This window comes from Acipenser ruthenus, chromosome 3 (genome assembly GCF_902713425.1).
Source record: "Acipenser ruthenus chromosome 3, fAciRut3.2 maternal haplotype, whole genome shotgun sequence".
In the NCBI taxonomy this organism is placed as follows: Eukaryota; Metazoa; Chordata; class Actinopteri; order Acipenseriformes; family Acipenseridae; genus Acipenser; species Acipenser ruthenus.
The window spans coordinates 38,160,159-38,180,997 of NC_081191.1; the positions used below are offsets into that span (position 1 = coordinate 38,160,159).

Sequence of the window (20,839 nt, forward strand, 5' to 3'; positions counted from 1 at the left end):
CTGAGGGAATGGAACAGTCTTACCTGGTCGGATGAGGTCACATTCCATAGCGGGGCAATCTTGATTGATGTGGCCCACCTCCCAGCTTGTCCCACACCTCGGTGGACTGGTTTTTCGCAATGAACCCGTTGGGTCGCCCGATCCAGGGTGGCGGGTGCCTGTCGTTGCACCCACAGGCGCGAGCCAAGCACTCCGGGAACCTCTCGACTACGATCACCTCCACCAGCTGTGTGTTTCCCCGCCGGGAAGACATCCTTCGGAACTTTCGGCGGTATGGCGAAAGAAAAAGGGATAATAAAACGCAGTAATAAAACTGCAAACAAAGGTCCCACAACCGCTGTTACCCGTACGGCTCGGGTCTTCAGCCTAAGCTTTGCTATTCCCTCAGTATAATGTCAGGGTGCACAGGTTTGTCCCCGTTTTACCTACACGTCCCATTCGGGTACGTAGTAATAAATATCTTGTGATCGTATCGGATGCTTTTTTTTTTTAACCCAACGCCACTGTTTCATCTGGAAGGGCAGCCCGAGGGAATAGCAAAGTGTTTATTTTATAGGTCAAGCGATACCCCCCTCCGCCCCCCCAACCACCAAGGCCCGCCTCCCGACCACTCAGAGAGACAACACACCCTCACCCAACCTCTCTGTTACTGCCATGATTGACAGGCGGGTCCTACAGGGCCTCCGACCTCCCCCTGCAGGATCATTCCTGCGTCAGATAGTCAGCACAGACTTCGCCCTGTTAGTGTTATTCATTAATTAAATACTGGCATGAATTCAGGGGGGGTTTATGTTGAAGACAATAGTGAGGCAAGTTACAAACAAGCTTACTCTGTATGCACATATTTTTAAAAACATGATTGTTGACAAGTGATGTCGAAGCTCTGCATTGCTGTTGTAACGTCAGCATTTTCGTCTGTTTTGACTCTGAAATGTTACTTATGGCACTTTTGAGTACAGTTGAAAAGTATTTAAAACAGCAGGGTATAGATGGATAATTGCTGAAAACAGTATTACATTGTTGTTCCCATCTAGCAGAATCCAGATGTAACTATAAATGTGTTAAAATAGATCTGGTTAATTGCTATATGTATATATATATATATATATATATATATATATATATATATATATATATATATATATATATATATATATACAGTGCCTTGCGAAAGTATTCGGCCCCCTTGAACTTTGCGACCTTTTGCCACATTTCAGGCTTCAAACATAAAGATATGAAACTGTAATTTTTTGTGAAGAATCAACAACAAGTGGGACACAATCATGAAGTGGAACGAAATTTATTGGATATTTCAAACTTTTTTAACAAATAAAAAACTGAAAAATTGGGCGTGCAAAATTATTCAGCCCCCTTAAGTTAATACTTTGAAATGTGGCAAAAGGTCGCAAAGTTCAAGGGGGCCGAATACTTTCGCAAGGCACTGTATATATATATATATATAAAATATAAAATAATAGCCTGATTTTAGCCCTGTTTGTTTTATACAATGTACATATGGCTTTAATGTATTTTGATAGTTGCTGGATTTAAAGGTATTTTTTAAATATAAATATACAATTCTAATAACATATTTTTGTAATGCTCTACATTCCAGTACATACCAATTTGAGCACAAATAACAGTATAAGAAGCGCCAAGCAAGTCTCTTCTCAATTAAATAAATATATATTGAAAAAGTTGTAAGTAGTTTTTCTATTTCTGTTGTCAAAAAAAGTTTTACCACTGTTTTCACACATACTGAAACAGCAACTTGTGTGGCCAGATTAAAAGTTGTTATACCCACCCTGTTTGACATGTGTTGAAAGACTGCCTTTTAAATGATATACATGCAAACCTTTCTTGAAATAAATACTTTTGGCTTTAGTGGGGTTTAATTTTCAATTTCATGGAGCGACTAGTAAAAATGACAAGGAATTGTACATTTTTTGGTATGCTACATACAATTAAATGAACTCCTGCTCCTGTAACTAGTTGTAAAGCTTAACTTGATAGAAGCTAAAGCTGCTGTGAGATCATACATTCTCAGAGTCATTTCAACCCAGCATATGATCAGCAGAAACAGGGCTGGTGATGGCTGAATCCAGCATTGCGACTCCATTTGAGAAGTGCAGCACAGCTTTAATGAGGACAAGACAAATTAAATCACTTTCATTATGAGAAAAGGGAGCCTATTCTAGTCACCAACAGCAATGTAATAATAAACTCCATTATCTGAGATCATTTAACTTAGATCTTTGGATCTGATCTGATTTGTTTGCATTAATTACTTTCTTTTGTACGTAGACACTTGGTGCTCAAAGCTTTGGGTGTGGAGGACTAATAAAGACCCAAGTTTAGTCAGAATAGGTTTAAGCCTTAACCTCCAGTCACTGCCAGCTGAGGCTTCACAGAAAGACCAAAGAGGACAAATGTTCCCTATTCATGATGCAGAAAAAGGGCCCCCAGACAGTGAATGCTCCACCATCTTTGCAGGGAGGGGTCGTCTGTCTGTAATGTAATTAGTTTTAAACAAGCTTTACAGGGATTTTGCTGATGGATAAGGTGCATACTAATAACTTGTTTGCTGTACAAAAAAAAGTTGAACGTTAAGGGTTAGTATTGGATGAGACATTATCTTAGAAACGCAAGTGCTGAGGCATTAGAAAGCCCCTTTCAATATATAGCAATTCCAAAGAATATTTATTTCCTTGTTTTTACTTTGCAAAATCAAGATATCCCTCTGGAAGTTAAAGAATATCCACCAGAACCGTTCTGTTTTAACTGGTGGATAAACTGTACGTCATCATCTAAGGCTGTGTCGGCTGTGGGATGATATGCGTTGTTAGAAAATTGGCTTTTTTTATTTCCTGGCATCTTATTGGCTAGTACCCCTTGGCAGGGGGGGGGTTACATTAACTATCAATGGATGACCAGGAAATAAAGTAGCAGCATGTGCCTTTTCACCTGGAATAGATATCCATGAGCCACCTAAATAAAACCATAAAAATTGTTTTTGTCTTTTTTGTTCGTAACAGCTGCCCATTTTCTAAGCGCAATAAGACCCTTAGTGAAGCCAGAAAAAGATGATGCGTAATTCCAGGGTCTTTGCAAATGAGGTGCAGAAATACGTCAAGCCTAACAACATGGCGAGCTTTGTGCGGCCGCTCAATATGTATGGATTCCATAAGGTTGTCCACATTGAGCAGGTGGCTCAGTGAAGCCACAAAAAGATGACACATAATTCATTACGCCCTTGGGCCCCCCCTGTCCGGTCTTATTGATTACGTCAATCCTCTTCAACCGCTTTTAAAACTGTTCATGAGATTTCCGTATGAGAGAAATGTTTCATAAAAATGTATAAACTAATTTCTTTAAAATATTTTCTTCATCTTTTCTTTTATCATACAATATAAAATAACCAAAATTTTTGTACCTCCATGCTTGTCTTTTACTTGTTCTTTTATACAATAGGTGTTATTTTCCTGTTGTAATTATGTCTGGTTATACTGTACTGTATAAGAATACATTTGATTGATCCTACCTGTCCTTTACTTCTCTCATATCATTACTGGTGTAAAATTGAAAGCCAGTGAGTGGTTGATGATGTAATTACTGTTTTATTCTCTTATGCTGCCTTTGGTCAATTATCTCATCAGTGTTGGATAGTGTCTTTATCCAATATGGTCAGTGCACAGCAATACAGAGTCTGCAATGTGTGTACTGTACTTCCCTTGTAACAGAGGGGCTATATTGATGCATTTTGTAAAGACAAGTGGTATCACTGTATAACACTCTACAAAGTGAATCGTAACACCTCTTAAGTTACTGATTTCCGGCACTGTGCAACATAAATCATTTGTGGGGATTGTTAGACAGAAATATGTTTTGAGACTGATGGCTGGAATTATACTACTGTATAATGTATTGATATCAACTCTGCTGTCACTCAGTCCAAACATGTTGCTCAAGCAAAAGATCCTTAATAAGGAATATTTTAACTGAATTGTAACTAGTTGTCTTAAGAACACAAAATAATGTAATCGTAAAGGAGTGTAAACCCCACAAGCAAAGCACTGTTCTGTTTTGAAACCCCTAATATAAAGACTCCTGGTTGAATTGGGTTGCAAACCAGCACTCGCTGATTTCATCTGAGGTCATAGTATTTGTTTGGGTTAAGTGTTGACTCGAGCTTTTAACATTGAAGTCCCTGGTAGTTTTTTAATAATTCATACTTACACTACCAGTATTTTTTTTTTTTTATATATATATATATTTTATGTTTATCTTCCAATTTGTAGTTGTAATAATTCTCTGAAATCATTAAATGCCCCAAGGACCCATTGACAGGTTCTATAAATCCAGGTAGCTTCCTGGAACAAGCAGCAGACGGACATGGATCGTCCTCGTATTCTTCAAATATATCCTCTTGGTTGAAATTGATATCATTCGAATGTATGTTGCCCAGAACACTGATCAAAACTAGATGTATTGATGTATCTAAAAAACAAATCCTAGTTTAAAAATAAAACAAATAAAATCCTGTTTTATGTTTTGATGTTAGCTTGCACAGTAAAAGGTAATTTCTTATCATAATAAGCATCATGCAGTTGTGCCACAGCCAATGGTTGATCTAGCTTGTATGTTGTAGTAGTTATATGAACTGTCTTTGAGAATGGATGTCCAAGAGCCAGACTCAAGGCAGTAAAGGCTCTTTCGGTTCTGCTCATGCTTTATAAACTGTGTTGAGCTTTGCTCTTGTGGTTTGTGATGGGCACAGTATCCCCTTGAGTGAATTACTTCCTTCTGTCTGACTCGCATGCATTCTGCATTGTTTGATTTCAACAGCAACTGAACTGTGCCACTGGATTTCTCTGTTCTGACAAGTGTGTATTTTCTTTGAAGATCCCAGGATTATAAGGAACATCTCTCTTCCAGGGATGTCCTGTCCTCAAGTAATAGGGATTGGGGAATGGAAGTGTTGTTTATTTAACATAATTTATTTTATTTTTTAGTAACATTGCAAGGACAGGAAGTCATTTAGCCAGGCCTGTGTTGGAATTAGGCCAGCACACTGAGTTAAGAGTGTCACAGGATCTTTTAATGTTCACAGAGTGAATACTAGATTTCATCTGTACTTTGGCTTCTCCAAAAGAACAGTGCCTCCTAAAAACTTGCTGGGGCACTGGTTAAGCTGTAAGTGCCACACACAATCTACTGATCCATTAACAGCACGTGTAAACCTGCAGAAAATGGCATTTATATTGACTCATCAGAACATATATAGGGCCTCATTTATGAAAGGGCACTAAATGTAGCTGTAACATGCACATTAAGTAGTGAGCCTAACGTGCACCATAAATCTAAATTCACTGTCCTATTTACTAACAGAGAAGCATTAATTTACATGCACACTATTTGGCTAATTTACATACTATAGCGTGCACAATACAAATATTGTGAGTGATAATTTAATGTGCACGATAATGTCCAAGACTTACTCTTGACCACTGTGATTTAAAAAGCCCCAGCAGTCCAGGCATGTCTTTTGGTCAGTGGCTTATTGTGAGGTGGAGATGGCTTACATTGACCTAAAATGAGCAATCAGCAGACACAGCCCTCCGCCAGGGAATAGGCAGAGGCAACGCAAACTAAAACTGCACGCAGAGGAGTTAAAATTCTAGTGGAGGAGGCTGTTTTAAATTATGCCTTGTTTGGTCCGGTGCTTCGTTTGTACCAATGTAATGAACTATAATTAGGGCTTCTGTTTTTCGGGTTTTATTAATTGTATTTTTCGGTGCTTATTTTTAGCTATTTTCTAGTTTTATGTAAATTGTTTTTTTTGGGGGCTTTTGTTTTTGATATACTGTATGAAATTAGTGTTTTTGGTTACTTTCCAAAATGCTTGTGTGTTTTTTTTTTTGTGTGTGTCAAAATACGTATAGTAACTCGACAGTACTTGCACACTTCTTTCCTTTGCTGTCTTCCACAACGAAATCCCTATGGTCCCGGGCACATTCTTCTGGGGTTTTTGTGTGTACGCATTTTTGTACATTTCACCACAATTCTGTTTTAAATCCTCTGTGTCTTAACTTTAAATCCCGCTGACAAGCCTCCATCCTGATTTGTAATCTCATTTTAAATCTCGCAAGCGGAGTCTCCAATACAGATGTAGGAATGTGATGTCACTCAGTAGTTGGGGCGGGTTTAAAGTATTCAGAACTAATCAATGATAGTCAGGAAGGCGGGACATTGCCCAGCAGCACAGGGAAATGTATTTATTATTATTTTTGTACTAGATTTAATTTTTTTAAATGTGAAAAGGGTAAAGTCAACGTGAATAGATTAACCATTTCCGGTGTTTATTGGCTATCCACCGATTTTAATTTTGTTTTTTGTATCGGGGGCGTTTTATCGGGGTTTATCGGTTAAAACCAAAAATAAGAAGCCCTAACTATAACATTCATTCCATTTACTCATGCTTAATATATATCTATCTATCTCTCTATATATATCTATATATATATCTATATATATATATATATATATATATATATATATATATATATATATATATATACACATACAGTACTGTGCAAAAGTTTTAGGCAGGTGTGAAAAAAGAATGCTTTCAAAAATAGACATGTTAATAGATTATATTTATCAATTAACTAAATGCAAAGTGAGTGAACAGAAGAAAAATCTAAATCAAATCCATATTTGGTGTGACCACCCTTTGCCTTCAAAACAGCATCAATTCTTCTAGGTACACTTGCACAAAGTCAGGGATTTTGTAGGCATATACTCAGGTGTATGATTAAACAATTATACCAAACAGGTGCTAATGATCATCAATTCAATATGTAGGTTGGAACACAGTCATTAACTGAAACAGAAACAGCTGTGTAGGAGGAATAAAACTGGGTGAGGAACAGCCAAACTCAGCTAACAAGGTGAGGTTGCTGAAGACAGTTTACTGTCAAAAGTCATACACCATGGCAAGACTGAGCACAGCAACAAGACACAAGGTAGTTATACTGCATCAGCAAGGTCTCTCCCAGGCAGAAATTTCAAGGCAGACAGGGGTTTCCAGATGTGCTGTCCAAGCTCTTTTGAAGAAGCACAAAGAAACGGGCAACGCTGAGGACCGTAGATGCAGTGGTCGGCCAAGGAAACTTACTGCAGCAGATGAAAGACACATCATGCTTACTTCCCTTCGCAATCGGAAGATGTCCAGCAGTGCCATCAGCTCAGAATTGGCAGAAAACAGTGGGACCCTGGTACACCCATCTACTGTCCGGAGAAGTCTGGTCAGAAGTGGCCTTCATGGAAGACTTGCGGCCAAAAAGCCATACCTCCGACGTGGAAACAAGGCCAAGCGACTCAACTATGCACGAAAATACAGGAACTGGGGTGCAGAAAAATGGCAGCAGGTGCTCTGGACTGATGAGTCAAAATTTGAAATATTTGGCTGTAGCAGAAGGCAGTTTGTTCGCCGAAGGGCTGGAGAGCGGTACACGAATGAGTGTCTGCAGGCAACAGTGAAGCATGGTGGAGGTTCCTTGCAAGTTTGGGGCTGCATTTCTGCAAATGGAGTTGGGGATTTGGTCAGAATGAATGGTCTCCTCAATGCTGAGAAGTACAGGCAGATACTTATCCATCATGCAATACCATCAGGGAGGCATCTGATTGGCCCCAAATTTATTCTGCAGCATGACCACGACCCCAAACATACAGCGAAAGTCATTAAGAACTTCATTAAGATCTTCAGCATAAAGAAGAACAAGGAGTCCTGGAAGTGATGGTATGGCCCCCACAGAGCCCTGATCTCAACATCATCGAGTCTGTCTGGGATTACATGAAGAGAGAGAAGCAACTGAGGCTGTCTAAATCCACAGAAGAACTGTGGTTAGTTCTCCAAGATGTCTGGGCCAACCTACCTGCCGAGTTCCTTCAAAAACTGTGTGCAAGTGTACCTAGAAGAATTGATGCTGTTTTGAAGGCAAAGGGTGGTCACACCAAATATTGATTTGATGTAGATTTTTCTTCTGTTCACTCACTTTGCATTTTGTTAATTGATAAATATAAACTAGTAACTTGTCTATTTTTGAAAGCATTCTTACTTTACAGCATTTTTTCACACCTGCCTAAAACTTTTGCACAGTACTGTATATATATATATATATATATATATATATATATATATATATATATATATATATATATATATATATATATATACCTGTTATTTACAGGTAATTTTCAGTGTTCTATATGAAAACTTTTATGCAAGTAATGCCTCCATGATGCCACATAGATTTCAGTCCAGAAAAGTAGGTTTAAATAGTGCGCCTATCACTGGTTAAAGCCTGGTTTCCAAACAAACTAATTATCGCTCACTTTAAGGTGCATACTATGATTATCACCCTTCAGTAAACACGGTGTGAATAAAGCTCATCTCATTATTTAGAACGGGGTGTCTCATTTCAATACATTATCATGCATTACCGATCAAATCACATATTCATCCTGATTACCATAGTGTGGCACAGTAAAATCAGTGTGTGCCATAATATGTCCACTATTTTGCGCGGTAGTGAATAAAATTGCAATAGTAAATACAGAAATCATGAACGTGAATACTAATTTCAATAATGGTGCACCATAGTGTTTAGTGCCCTTTTGTAAATGAGGCCGTATATGTGGTAGTTTTAGGAAATAACCAGTAAGGTTAGGTAGGGACAGGTGAGCCATAATTGCAAGTCCGTTAATGGTTTATTGAAAAAAAGACAATCTAAAAAGCGATGGGACTAAGGGCTTGAATTATGTTTTTAAGTTTTCAGGGCGAGTGTGTAATATCTGGGAGAGATTAGGTAGGTGTTTAAATTGACAGTTTGAGACAGCACATAGTAATTGATTATAGCTAATGAATGAATTCCATAAATCTTACCTTTTATGTACTCCCATGGTGGTCTCATACTGTATGTGCAGTATTAAAAAAAGCACATGATTTAGCAAACATGTATTAAACACACACACACACACACACACACACACACACACAGATATCTATATCTATATATCTATATATATATATATCTATATATCTATATATCTATATATATATATATATATATATATATATAGATAGATAGATAGAGATATATATATATATATACAGCGCCTTGCAAAAGTATTCAGACCCCTGACCAATTCTCGCATATTACTGAATTACAAATGGTACATTGAAATTTCGTTCTGTTTGATATTTTATTTTAAAACACTGAAACTCAAAATCAATTATTGTAAGGTGACATTGGTTTTATGTTGGGAAATATTTTTAAGAAAAATAAAAAACTGAAATATCTTGCTTGCATAAGTATTCAACCCCTGTGCTGTGGAAGCTCCCAGTTTACACCGATGAAAGAAATTGCCCTAACGAGGACACAATTACCTTACCATTGGCCTCCACCTGTGAACCATTAAAGTTGCTGTCACATTTTCTGGATAAAAACCCCATTGTTGAAGGATCATTAGTCAGGCTGTGAATCTGAAGGAAAATGAAGACCAAAGAGCATTCTACAGAAGTTAGAGATAAAGTAATACAAATGCATCGATTAGGGAAACGGTACAAAATAATATCCAAGTGTTTGGATATCCCAGTGAGCACAGTTGGATCAATAATCAGGAAGTGGAAGCTGCATCACACCACCCAGGCACTGCCAAGAAAAGGCTGTCCCTCAAAACTCAGCGCTCAAACAAGAAGGAGACTTGTGAGAGAAGCCACAGAGAGGCCAACAATCACTTTGAAGGAGCTACAGAGTTCAGTGGCTGGGAGTGGAGTAATGGTGCACCAGTCAACCATATCAAGAGCTCTGCATAACACTGGCCTGTATGGGAGAGTGGCAAGAAAGAAGCCGTTACTCAAAAAGTACCATCTGAAAGCACGTCTGGAGTTTGCCAGAAAGCATGAGAGTGACCCAGCTGCGATGTGGGAAAAGGGTTTGGGTTAGATGAGACCAAGATAGAGCTTTTTGGCCAAAACTCAAAGCGCTATGTGTGGCGTAAACCTAACACTGCCCATGCCTCAAGACACACCATCCCTACAGTGAAGTATGGTGGTGGCAGCATCATGCTGTGGGGATGCTTCTCATCAGCAGGGACTGGGCATCTTGTTAAAATTGAAGGAAGAATAGATAGAGCAAAATACAGGGAAATACTGCAAGAGAACCTGCTTCAGTCTGCTAAAAAACTGAAGCTTGGGAGGAAATTCACCTTTCAGCAGGACAACGATCCCAAGCACAAGGCAAAAGCAACAATGGAGTGGCTCAAGAACAAAAAGGTGAATGTCCTGCAGTGGCCCAGTCAAAGTCCTGATCTCAATCCCATTGAGAATCTGTGGCACTATTTGAAAATTGCGGTCCACAAGCGTCGTCCAACCAACCTGAACAACCTGGAGCAAATCTGCCAGGAAGAATGTGCCAAAATCACTACGACACTGTGTGCAAAGCTGGTACATACTTACCCCAAAAGACTTAAAGCTGTTATTGCAGCGAAAGGTGGCTCCACCAAATATTAATGTGTGGAGGTTGAATACTTATGCAAGCAAGATATTTCAGTTTTTTATTTTTCTTAAAAATATTTCCCAACTAATGTCACCTTACAATAATTGATTTTGAGTTTCAGTGTTTTAAAATAAAATATCAAACAGAACAAAATTTCAATGTACCATTTGTAATTCAGTAATATGAGAGAAAAAGGCAACCCTGTCTAATTTAGTTGATTCCATGATCATTTAAACAGTGGCTGTATTTAGATTCATCACTGTTTTTACATTAATTAAACATATCCCAGTGTCCTATAGTGTGTTTTTCCTAGACTGCAATGTAATGTAAAAATATGTTTGCTAACATTTAACCCTTTCTAGTTGTTGGTTAATCCTGTCAGACTGGTTAGTAAATGACTCTGACTCCCAATTTTGTGTTTCCTAAAATCCTCAACACCTGAAGAAGTATATAACAGTAACAAAAGGCAGAATATTTCAATCAGTGAAGACTTGCTTCTTGGTAGGAGCACAACACATACAGTAGCAAAGCTTGTGTGTTATTGCTGCTGTGATATTGTTGATATTAATATCAGAAATGCCGGTCTCATTGTTCAGGACAGGCAGTGAAACGCTTGTATTTTTTTTTTTTAATTTACTTTAATTCAGTTATTACTGACACAAAATAATTTGTTTAAATTTCAAAGCCAAAACAAAAAATATTTTACTGCATAGAAGTAGCAGGTAGTTGTAGTGAATGTCAAGGTGCAGTCTGTGTTGATACAGTAACTGCAGCTCCTGCCCAGTACTTATTTATTTATTTATTTATTTATTTATTTATTTATTTTTAAAGAGCAATGAAAAGTTAAACTATACACACTTTAAACAACATCCTTAGATATTTCAAAAGGAATAAAAAGCGACAATATGTATTTTTTTAATATAAATTCATTCATATAATGGGAGGGAGTTCTATTTTAAGTTCAAGAAAACCTTTTTTTTTATTATTTGTCTTGTCTCTAGACGGCAGCTCAAGTCAGATTAATCATTTTTGTTGTATTGTTTCTCAATTCTAATAACATCTTTAGTAATCTGTGTGGAGCATGTCACCACAAGACTGGAAGAGATGCGCCAGTCCTGGCATACTGAAGATGCAGATATTTGATTATTTTTTAATTTAAAAGTAAGATCAGGACTATTGATTTCTACTTGACTGGTGAGCTGATTTAGTTTGAATATCTGCTTGATTTTAATCAAGTGAGAATTAATTGACTTGGATGTGTTAGATATTCAGTGATGTCAAGTGAACAAGATCAATCTAGAGAGACTGACATAGCACTGGTGTTATAAATATCAAAGAGCTTATGCACAGCAGCGTGCAATAATCTCTCTTGTACAGCACTAGTACATATGTGCCTTATCAAACAAAATCTCTCTCTCTCTCTCTCTCTCTCTCTCTCTCTCTCTCTCTCTCTCTCTCTCTCTCTCTCCCTTTTCTTGGTCACATTTTTTTTAATCTTTGCCGGGGAAAAAACAAGAAGGGGGAAAAAACATTTGTAAGTTAGAGACACACAGCTCACCCTGCAGGCCATCCGAAAATTGTGACAATTTCAAATTTCAGTTTCTCACTGTGACTGTTTTTTTTCTCCACCATTGCTAGTGATTTTTAAAAATAACAGGGTAGCTTTGCAGAAGGCAGCCGGTCAGTGTTTAAAGGTGTTATATCCATATGTCAAGCTGCAAAAGCAATGGAATGCAATTAAAAGTTATAAACCCCCCGCCTCCGAAAAAAATGTCCTGTTGAAGTCTGGTATGTGCACGGCATTCAAATTTGTGTTTTGCTTTAAGGGATGCCCCTGACAAAATCTTTGATAAAACTGCTTTGCAGTGGGTCAGAGGGTTTTTCCAGAGGGGACGTGAAATGAGTATGGTAGTAGAAAATGAAACTTTTATCGATGCAAGCCCATTGTATCTTGCCACTTGCTCACAGCAGCAGCTCTCAGAGAAACTCGCCAATATTGAGGTATGATGACTTTCTTATATTTCATAACTGATTTACTTATCCTATTTAGAACATCAAATTGCTACAGCATTTCCCTCTATTCCAAACTTTGTATTGCTTTAAGAAAAAAAAAAATACTCTTTATGTTTGTAACAGATGGCACTAGCAGCAATGCTTTTATGCCCCCCTAAAAGTGTGTCTTGGTTAATTATTGGAACCAGATCTGTGTGTTTTCGCTGTTGCCTGCCTTTGAACCTTTTAATTTTGATAATAATTTTCTAAAACGCTGCCACCTGAAACTTTTTTGGCTGTCTTGTCTTTTAAACAAACCAGGGAGGTGTAATAAATAAATTACTAATGAAAACCTCATTGGGCTATACGTGAGAATTGCTTGAAAGACCCGCTAATTACACCTTTGACAAAGAGACACCAGTCGCTTCTGTTTTATATAATGGAATTTTTTTAAATAGTGTGCACATTGATATTTTAATCAGATAATGGATGCCCCTTAGCTGTAGGGTCATGGTTCTTTTTGCGATTTTTCATTACCACATCAGTGTTTTCACTAAAAAGTGGAGAGTACATCTTTATTTGTACTGAATTGTGCAGAAATAAAAACAGACTGACAACAGTACAAATCGGCATGTGGGGTGTTTTTTTTTTTTTTGTTAAGTGTCCAGGCCTCTTGACTGCTGATTACATTAATGAGCGTTTTTTCTTTTTTTTTTTCTCACTCGCGGCTATTGTAGGCCTTGAGCCTACCATCTGATGGATAAAGGTGTGCTGTTAATGGAGAGCTGAAGAAATAAGTAATTAAAGCAGTGGGGAGCATGTACACACTGTGGCCTGCCGCCCTCTCACTCCCCCCTCTGTCTTTCACAAGCATTGATTATTATGTCGCTATATAGCTGGAGGCAGTTTTGTCACATTCTAATGATGCCTTTCATTTGAGGGTTAGTGTGTACCCCCAGTCTAGGAGAGTGATGCCAGTAAGGGCTCCCTTTTGTGCCTTCAGCCCCCGAACACTGGTTCAGTCACCAATCAGGGCTGGCAGGGAACCGCGTGGCGCTGGACCTCCTGTAGCGCAAAGGGCTGCTTGATTTTATTTTTTTTAACAGCTTGAGGGATTGATTATTGCAGAAGGTTCCTCAATACTCGGGTGTCTCTATTCCTGCTCTTTCTCTCAGGACCAAGAAAAAAAAATGAATAGCTCATTATATGTTGTTTTCAGATTTAAAAAATTAAGGTGTTTGTTTTCTTTGTCTAAAGGGTGTTTGTGTGTGTGTTTACTGTCTAAGATTTTTGTATTTAAAGCATACAGTACAATGGGTTGCAATGAATTACAAGAAAATAATTAATGGGCTCTGTGATATCATGGCTTATGAAATTATTTTGAATACCATTATTTATTTTATTTTATTTATTTATTTATTTTAAAATACATTGATTTGCACTATAAAGGAAAACCATGCATGCTGTATTAAAAATAATTAACTAAGGAAATGTAGAGAGAAAAACAAGCTGTAAGAATGAATAGGGATGACCTTTTAAAACAAATAAAAACAAGCAGTTTGGAGTAACAATTAGTATGTGTTACTTCCTATTTTTCTTGTTCTGCAAAACTAAGATATTGTCATGTCCTATCTAGTGACCAGAGTTTGGGTTCAGCCTTCTCTAAACTGCCTCATTTTGTGTTTATGAGGAGGCAGAAATGTACAAGAAATGTTAGTTTACTCACTTTTTCAAATGTAAGATATATTCACTTGTTCTAAGACCCTTACCTAACTTAAATAGCAAATGTTATGCATGTTTTCAGTGCAGTGCAACACAAGTAACTAATGTCGTTACTCATTCTGCCAAAGGCAAAAAGTTTAAAATAAAAGGTTTTATCAGTTGTACAACATGTAACGCAATCTACATGATGAAAGGCCATATGGACTTGCTTACATATGAAAAACATCACATCAGCTCAAACAGAATTAGCAAACTTAAAGTTACTATTTTTAAAATGTGATTGTGAAATGTATTTGTGATGTGACTTGACTAAGTGAAAATGTTATCATTCTAATTGTGATGTAACGTATCAATTAGTTACTTTATTTTAATGACTTCTGCGATACTTTTGCTCAATCTGATGAAGACTAGCGGTCAAAGTCATTGTCTTGTCTTGTTGAAATGGGTGAATACATTTCCGGACTTTGTCAGAGAGTGTAGTTGAGCTTTATTTTGTGAACTTTATCGGAACTGTGACGATTTTATCAGCAACTTCATTTTAACAGCTGGCAAACTCTTACTTTTTTGTAATGGTAATGCTACAAAACTGAGAAACAAACGGAGACCTTTTTAATTGTATTACTCAGTTGTATGGTTCTAATTTTTTTTTTTTTTTTTAAAAGGGGAGCTAAAGATTATGGAAATGCTTTGAAATTATAGGCCCCGACATCTGACATCTTGTATTCATTCCAAAACAAGTTGTTTATTTATATATTACATTTTGAAATAAAAAATGTTTGGGATGTTTTATTGTACAATGTGATATGTGAACTGTACAGTATGTTTGCATATCATTTTGTACAATTTGTATGAGGTTGCCACATCATGCTTTTCTATATACATTTAGCGAGCAATAACTCAAATAAAAACAGTACAATGCGAAAATAAAAACTTATATTATAACAGTTAATTATAAAGAGGATTATTATAAAGGACATTAGAGGTTGTTTCATTTCATTATAGAAACAATTTGCTTAAAGAAACCGTGATATCATAATGAAAGCAGATATTTTGCATATGCAGGGTGTTATTGTGAATCCCTTGCCTCTGATAATTTAGAAAGGGATTTTACTGAATTAGCACAATTGCTTTTCATTTGAGTGAATCACTTTTTTTTCATTTCAGTTAATCGCATTCACAAAACCTTGACTGTTGAAGCAAAATCATTTCTTGCAGATGAGAGGGCAATAAGCTGGGCATTTCACAGGTTTAGAAAAGACTGCTGGCTCATTACAGCAGTGCTGTTTAAATGTCTGTTTTAGCCAGATTTACTAGCAGTGACAGGCATACTGACATCAGATTGCCAGTTACACTTTGTCCAGGTGCCTCTTTGCTTTTAGAAATTACTCAATAAGGTGTTTAATTCCAGCTCTTTAGAATTTAAAACTATACATTTTTAAATCATGCTTTATTTTTAGCTTACAGTAGCACGCTTGGTTGCGCTCAGAGAAATGATACTGTAATACATCCCAGAACACCCACTATATAAGTGAAGATACCGAAGCAGAGCTACTGAGATGCGACATTTCGTTTCGGACACTACCTTGCGATTTTTTTTTTTAATAGTATTTGTAAAATGATATGACGTTTGTAAAAGTTGTAAAATTGGTGTAGACAATCTCAGGAGCAGAAGAATGGTGTCCACCATTGCCAACACCATAAGAGTTCATGTTGGTCACCCCTGTGTATTCACGTTCCATAATCTATTCTGTCAGTAGGAACAAATTTGTGGTTCACAATTTTAATTCATATACGGTATGCTTGTTGCCCCAAGACACTCCCCTAAAATCTTGGTTAGAGTACTGGTGCCAGAAGCATGATGAGAAACCTTATTTTCTTATTCAAGCATGACAATGAAATGAATCCACTGGAGTTTTTAATTGGATTAGTTGCAGACTATGCTTTCTGAAATTGGTTTGTGGAATTAGCAACGTCTTCTCTGCAAACAAATGAAAGTGTTGTATTAGTGTATTTCCAAAATGTGGAACAGAGGCGCCTAATTAAAACCTCATTGCTAAACAAGTGACAAAGACCTTGCTAACAGCTAATTGAAGGATGAGGGCCTGTGACTGCTTCCTTAATGGGGATCGTATTTCTATTGTACGTTGTTTTAAAAAGCTGAGCTTGAGAACATTTTGAGTTATTATTTTTTTTGGATATGTTTTACCGGTGCCTGTTAAACATCCCTTGCCTACTTTTTGTATATAGGCCGCTGTTTCAGTCTCTGTTAGCAATCACAGCTTGTGAAACATGAGTATGTACTGATTATATCAGAAGACTGGTTTCAGAGTTACTGTATAAGGTGGCTTGACACATACCTGTCCTAATATTAGGTTGAGGGCAGCTATTGAAGTATACATTTCCCTGACTGTCTTTAGTGAGTAGGGTGCATGTTTATTTTAAGTATACTTGCCATTGGTAATTTATTTAATTGGAGTGTCAGTAATTCAAATCTAATTACCTGAACCAACACACAAGTTCTTTTTCAACTCTTTAGTTCATACGAAGTACTGTTAACCTCACTTATTTGTATCATCTTGTCTGTCTGTTTAAAAAAATCAATACAGTGTTAGGTTTAGGGTTTATTATGTGTGGAATGTGTCATGAGTGGATGTTTACTGATGAATTCAGGGAAATCTTTCTAATTAGTATTGAATTTGACATGCTGACTCACATCATTACTGTACAGTATTTTTTCCCCCTTGAAGAGTGAATTTATTTACTTTTTTGATTCATTTGACAAAGATTCATATTTCAGAACCACAGAAAATCAGCACTGTAGAAAATGGGTCCATGACCAGTAAAAGTACAGTAAAATAAAATGTAAAAAATGAGAAATAAAAGATGATTGCATCAGCAGCAGTGTCTACCATGCAGTTGAGATATGGTGTATTCAACAACAACAACAAAAATTGCAGGAGCATATGCGTTGTGGTTTCATGTTTTTGACAAGTTTCTTGAAGTGTTATTTTACTAGGCAACAGTGTGTGGCTTATTTTCTTAAAATAAATACAAAACAAATAAGATGAAAATAGATATATACTGTAAACCATACGAAACACTTAGTGGTTGAAAATGTAGTAATACTGAAAGAAACTTAAAGTTGTAAAATTCTTTGACAAATCTTTTTAGAAGTCTTTTTTTGAAGATACTAAGTTATTTTTTTTTTTTTTAGTTTATTGAACACCCTTTTCATCGTGAGGCATGAACTACATTGATTGTTGTTGATTTCATAATGTACTAAATACAACACAATTCAAGATCCTTATAGTTTGTCTTCTATAGCTAAAATTGATGGCATATAATTTTGAGTTGAGACTCAAATATCCCCAAGTATACTGTTTTCAAATGTGTTCTAATGTTTATGTACAGCAAGTTGTGATTTCTTGTTGTTTTAAACAAATACAAATGATTATTTATTGATTTATTCAGAATGTGGCACTTCAGTTCGACCAGCTAAGCTTAACCACACATTGAAAACTTGCAAACCAGACAAGAATTCAAGAAAAGGTTGCAGCTGCACTGTGTTTTAACTCATTTGTGGCTTTTTTCTTTTTTTTTTTATTAAAGCCATACAGGGCTCACCATGAAGCTTGTGGAAGATGTTTCCTTTTAATTATTTCAAAGCATGGTTGCTGGAAATAATATAGGCGTTAGATTGCATGTTAATGTAATTTCAAGATCATAGATGTTTTGTCTGGACAAACTAATTAAATAAATGTGATTAAATATGAAGGTCTATTTTTATTTTAATGTACTTTAACTTTACTCTTAATTTCTATTAAGCAAGATACAGTTGCAATTGGTGTTCAAGTGTGGGTTGAGGCTTTAAAAATTATAACTCTCGAAGTAGGGTTTGCCTTGGAGATAAGAACTTGTTAGTGCCGCTTTTGGATTTGTTTTTGCTCCTGTGGTTGCCCACAGATCTTAATTTGGAAAGGTTGTAGTTAAAGTGTGAATATGCAGGGCATGGATGTACTAATGGAAGTTTTTATTTTGTTTTGCAATTTCAGCTTTTAACGAATGCTGCAAAGACAGTGGCTTTCTGATGGTCCTCAAATGTCGAGAGCAAAATACTGCTCTGAAGGAGTGCTTAACCGTTTAGTAAGTAATTTATAATTACTCAGTGTGCTACTACTACTGCTGTTACTGTTACTAATCCTGTACATTTCTTCTCATTCCAGGAGTTTGTTATTTGACTAAACTTTAATACTATTTTAGTAAAAATCCTGTTGTTGCTCCCTCTCTTAATTCACAAACCAAGATGTGGTTTCTGTCCAAATCTGCAATTTAATGGTGTTGAATAAATTACAGTATAATACAACATTTATAATATGAAATTTGTATTTTTATTTCTTTGTATTTAAAATAATTAGGTCCTGAAAACTAGTCTGTCTGTATAACATAATAAAAATGAATATTAACTTTGATATGAATTACCTTGACTAACAAATACACTTTAAAATGAAGAGCAGTATAGTGTAGTAACTAGGACCCCCCCCCCCCCCCATCCCCAACACCTTTTCTTGAAGGAATTCCTATTACTGTAAATGCGTTTGTACCATCTCTCACCTAAAGATTGTGTTTTGTATTTGCTCTTATTAGGACTCAAGTCATTGTATTTTGTATCTTGCTCTTAATTGTGCTGTAATTCTTGATATGTGTTTTTTGTATACAACTGTAAGTCACCCTGGGTAAGGGCATATGCTAAGAAAATAATAATAATAATAATAATAATAATAACAACAACAACTACCTAGGTGTTTCAGATGAAAAAAACATAGCTACATAAACCATGATAAAACTTAAAGCTTCACATGCCATTCCAAAAGATAGAAATATTTTTTAAATGGCAGTGGCACTCTCGTTCCCAATCCTCTTTCTTATGAAATTATTTTTCATACTGGTACGCCAGGTATGTGAGAAACAAAATCCAGTTTAAAATAAGCATAGAGATACTGTAAGACTGGAGACTTGTTTCCTCTTGTATCTCGACACCTTGCACATTGTGGATCACTTTTATATATCGGTCATTTGGGAAATAGTAGAGCTGGAAACTACTAATAGTAGAGCTAGAAACTACTAAAAGCTGAAATGTACCCCCAGATGCATTGTTCATGACTGACCAAGTAGATAACAATGATAAGTCATATGGTCTTCTAGATCATGCATGGGCAACTGCAGGTCATTTTACGCCAGGTTTAACAGGTATATTTAAATAATTAACTACTTTAGGTCCTGTGTTTATTTGGTTCAATTAAACATGATTATAGTTGGAACAAATACTGTACCGCGTCTGGAAGGTTCAGAGTTGCACATCCCTCGTCTAGGTTTCTGGTTTGCCATAGTTCTAACATTATTAAGTTGTATAATTGAATATATGCTAGTCTGTCCGGCCTCCATATTAGTGCCCAGTTTTACTGGCAAAAGGTTAATAAATGCCCACGGTCTCAGTGTGCGTTGGCCCTATTGTTAAAAAATATACACACGGGTGCTATTTCGAGCAAATAGCACTTACTCTCAAATAGATGCTATTATCGAAGTAATCGCCCAGGTAAAGAGAAGATTGAAAGGATAAGTGCCCGGGCGCTATTTCGAGCAAATGCGGTACAACTCGCACTAAAGTTAAACCTTTAGGGTTTTGTTTCGGAAATGGTACAGTACTTTGCAAAATGCTTGTTGTAGCTCACACATTAACAAATTTAAAAAATGGTGTGTTTCATTTTTCTTTTAGCTATAAGGATCCAGCTTTTTATGAAGAATGCAAACAGGAGTATTTGAAAGAAAAGCAAGAGTTTGTAAGAACTGGTGTTCCTACCAAGAACCGACAGCAGAAACTGCCCACAAGTATGTAAGCTGAAGTTTCACGTGGAAGATTATGGTCCCGAAGTTGTTAACCAGAAAATCACAGAAATTGTGGATGTATTTTATGTAGAAGATTTGAGATTTGGGAAGTGCTGTCTGTAGAATAATGTGGGAGCTACTTAAACTTTTATTTGTACTCCTTGACAATTAAATCAATTATAAGCCAAATGATCAGTTTTGTATATCATGTTGATATTTTCCAAAAAAATCTAAATTAGAACATTTAAAAGGTAAAAGTTTGAGCAGTGAATTTTTTTTCCTAATTAAGGAACTTGTAAATTTAAAATGACAAATTTAATTAAATAAAAAGGGATTGTTAATGTGACTCATTTAATAAAACTACTCTGGTTTTCTATCTTCTTTTTTTTAAGCGTTTGTGGAAATATTGAAATTCTGTTAATATTAATACAGTAATATTATGCAGAATTCCCAAATTTGAGGATCACATTGATATTTATATTTAATGATGAATTTATCCTTTTTTATTTTTACTGTATTCTGTGTACTTTTCATTTTTAGCTCATTCGTCCCCATAAAAACTCATAAGAATGTTTTAACATATATTTCTCAAAGTTAATTGTTTATTGTAAGAACCAGTTACTGAGTCAAAACGCAAACACATACTAAAGGGAAACATTAACAAATTCGTATTCATTTTG

The 20,839-nt window shown here is 36.2% G+C and overlaps 1 protein-coding gene across 1 annotated transcript in view; it reads left to right on the forward strand.

The window, feature by feature from the left end:
• LOC117395031 (COX assembly mitochondrial protein homolog) overlaps window positions 1-20,533 on the forward strand; it is a 29,202-nt gene extending 8,669 nt beyond the window's left edge. Inside the window, exons 3-4 of the mRNA XM_033993872.3 lie at window positions 18,329-18,419; window positions 20,050-20,533. Coding sequence (XP_033849763.1) covers window positions 18,329-18,419; window positions 20,050-20,170 — 212 coding nt within the window. The 3' untranslated portion in view covers window positions 20,171-20,533. The remainder of the gene's footprint in view (window positions 1-18,328; window positions 18,420-20,049) is intronic.
• Window positions 20,534-20,839: the final 306 nt, after the last annotated feature.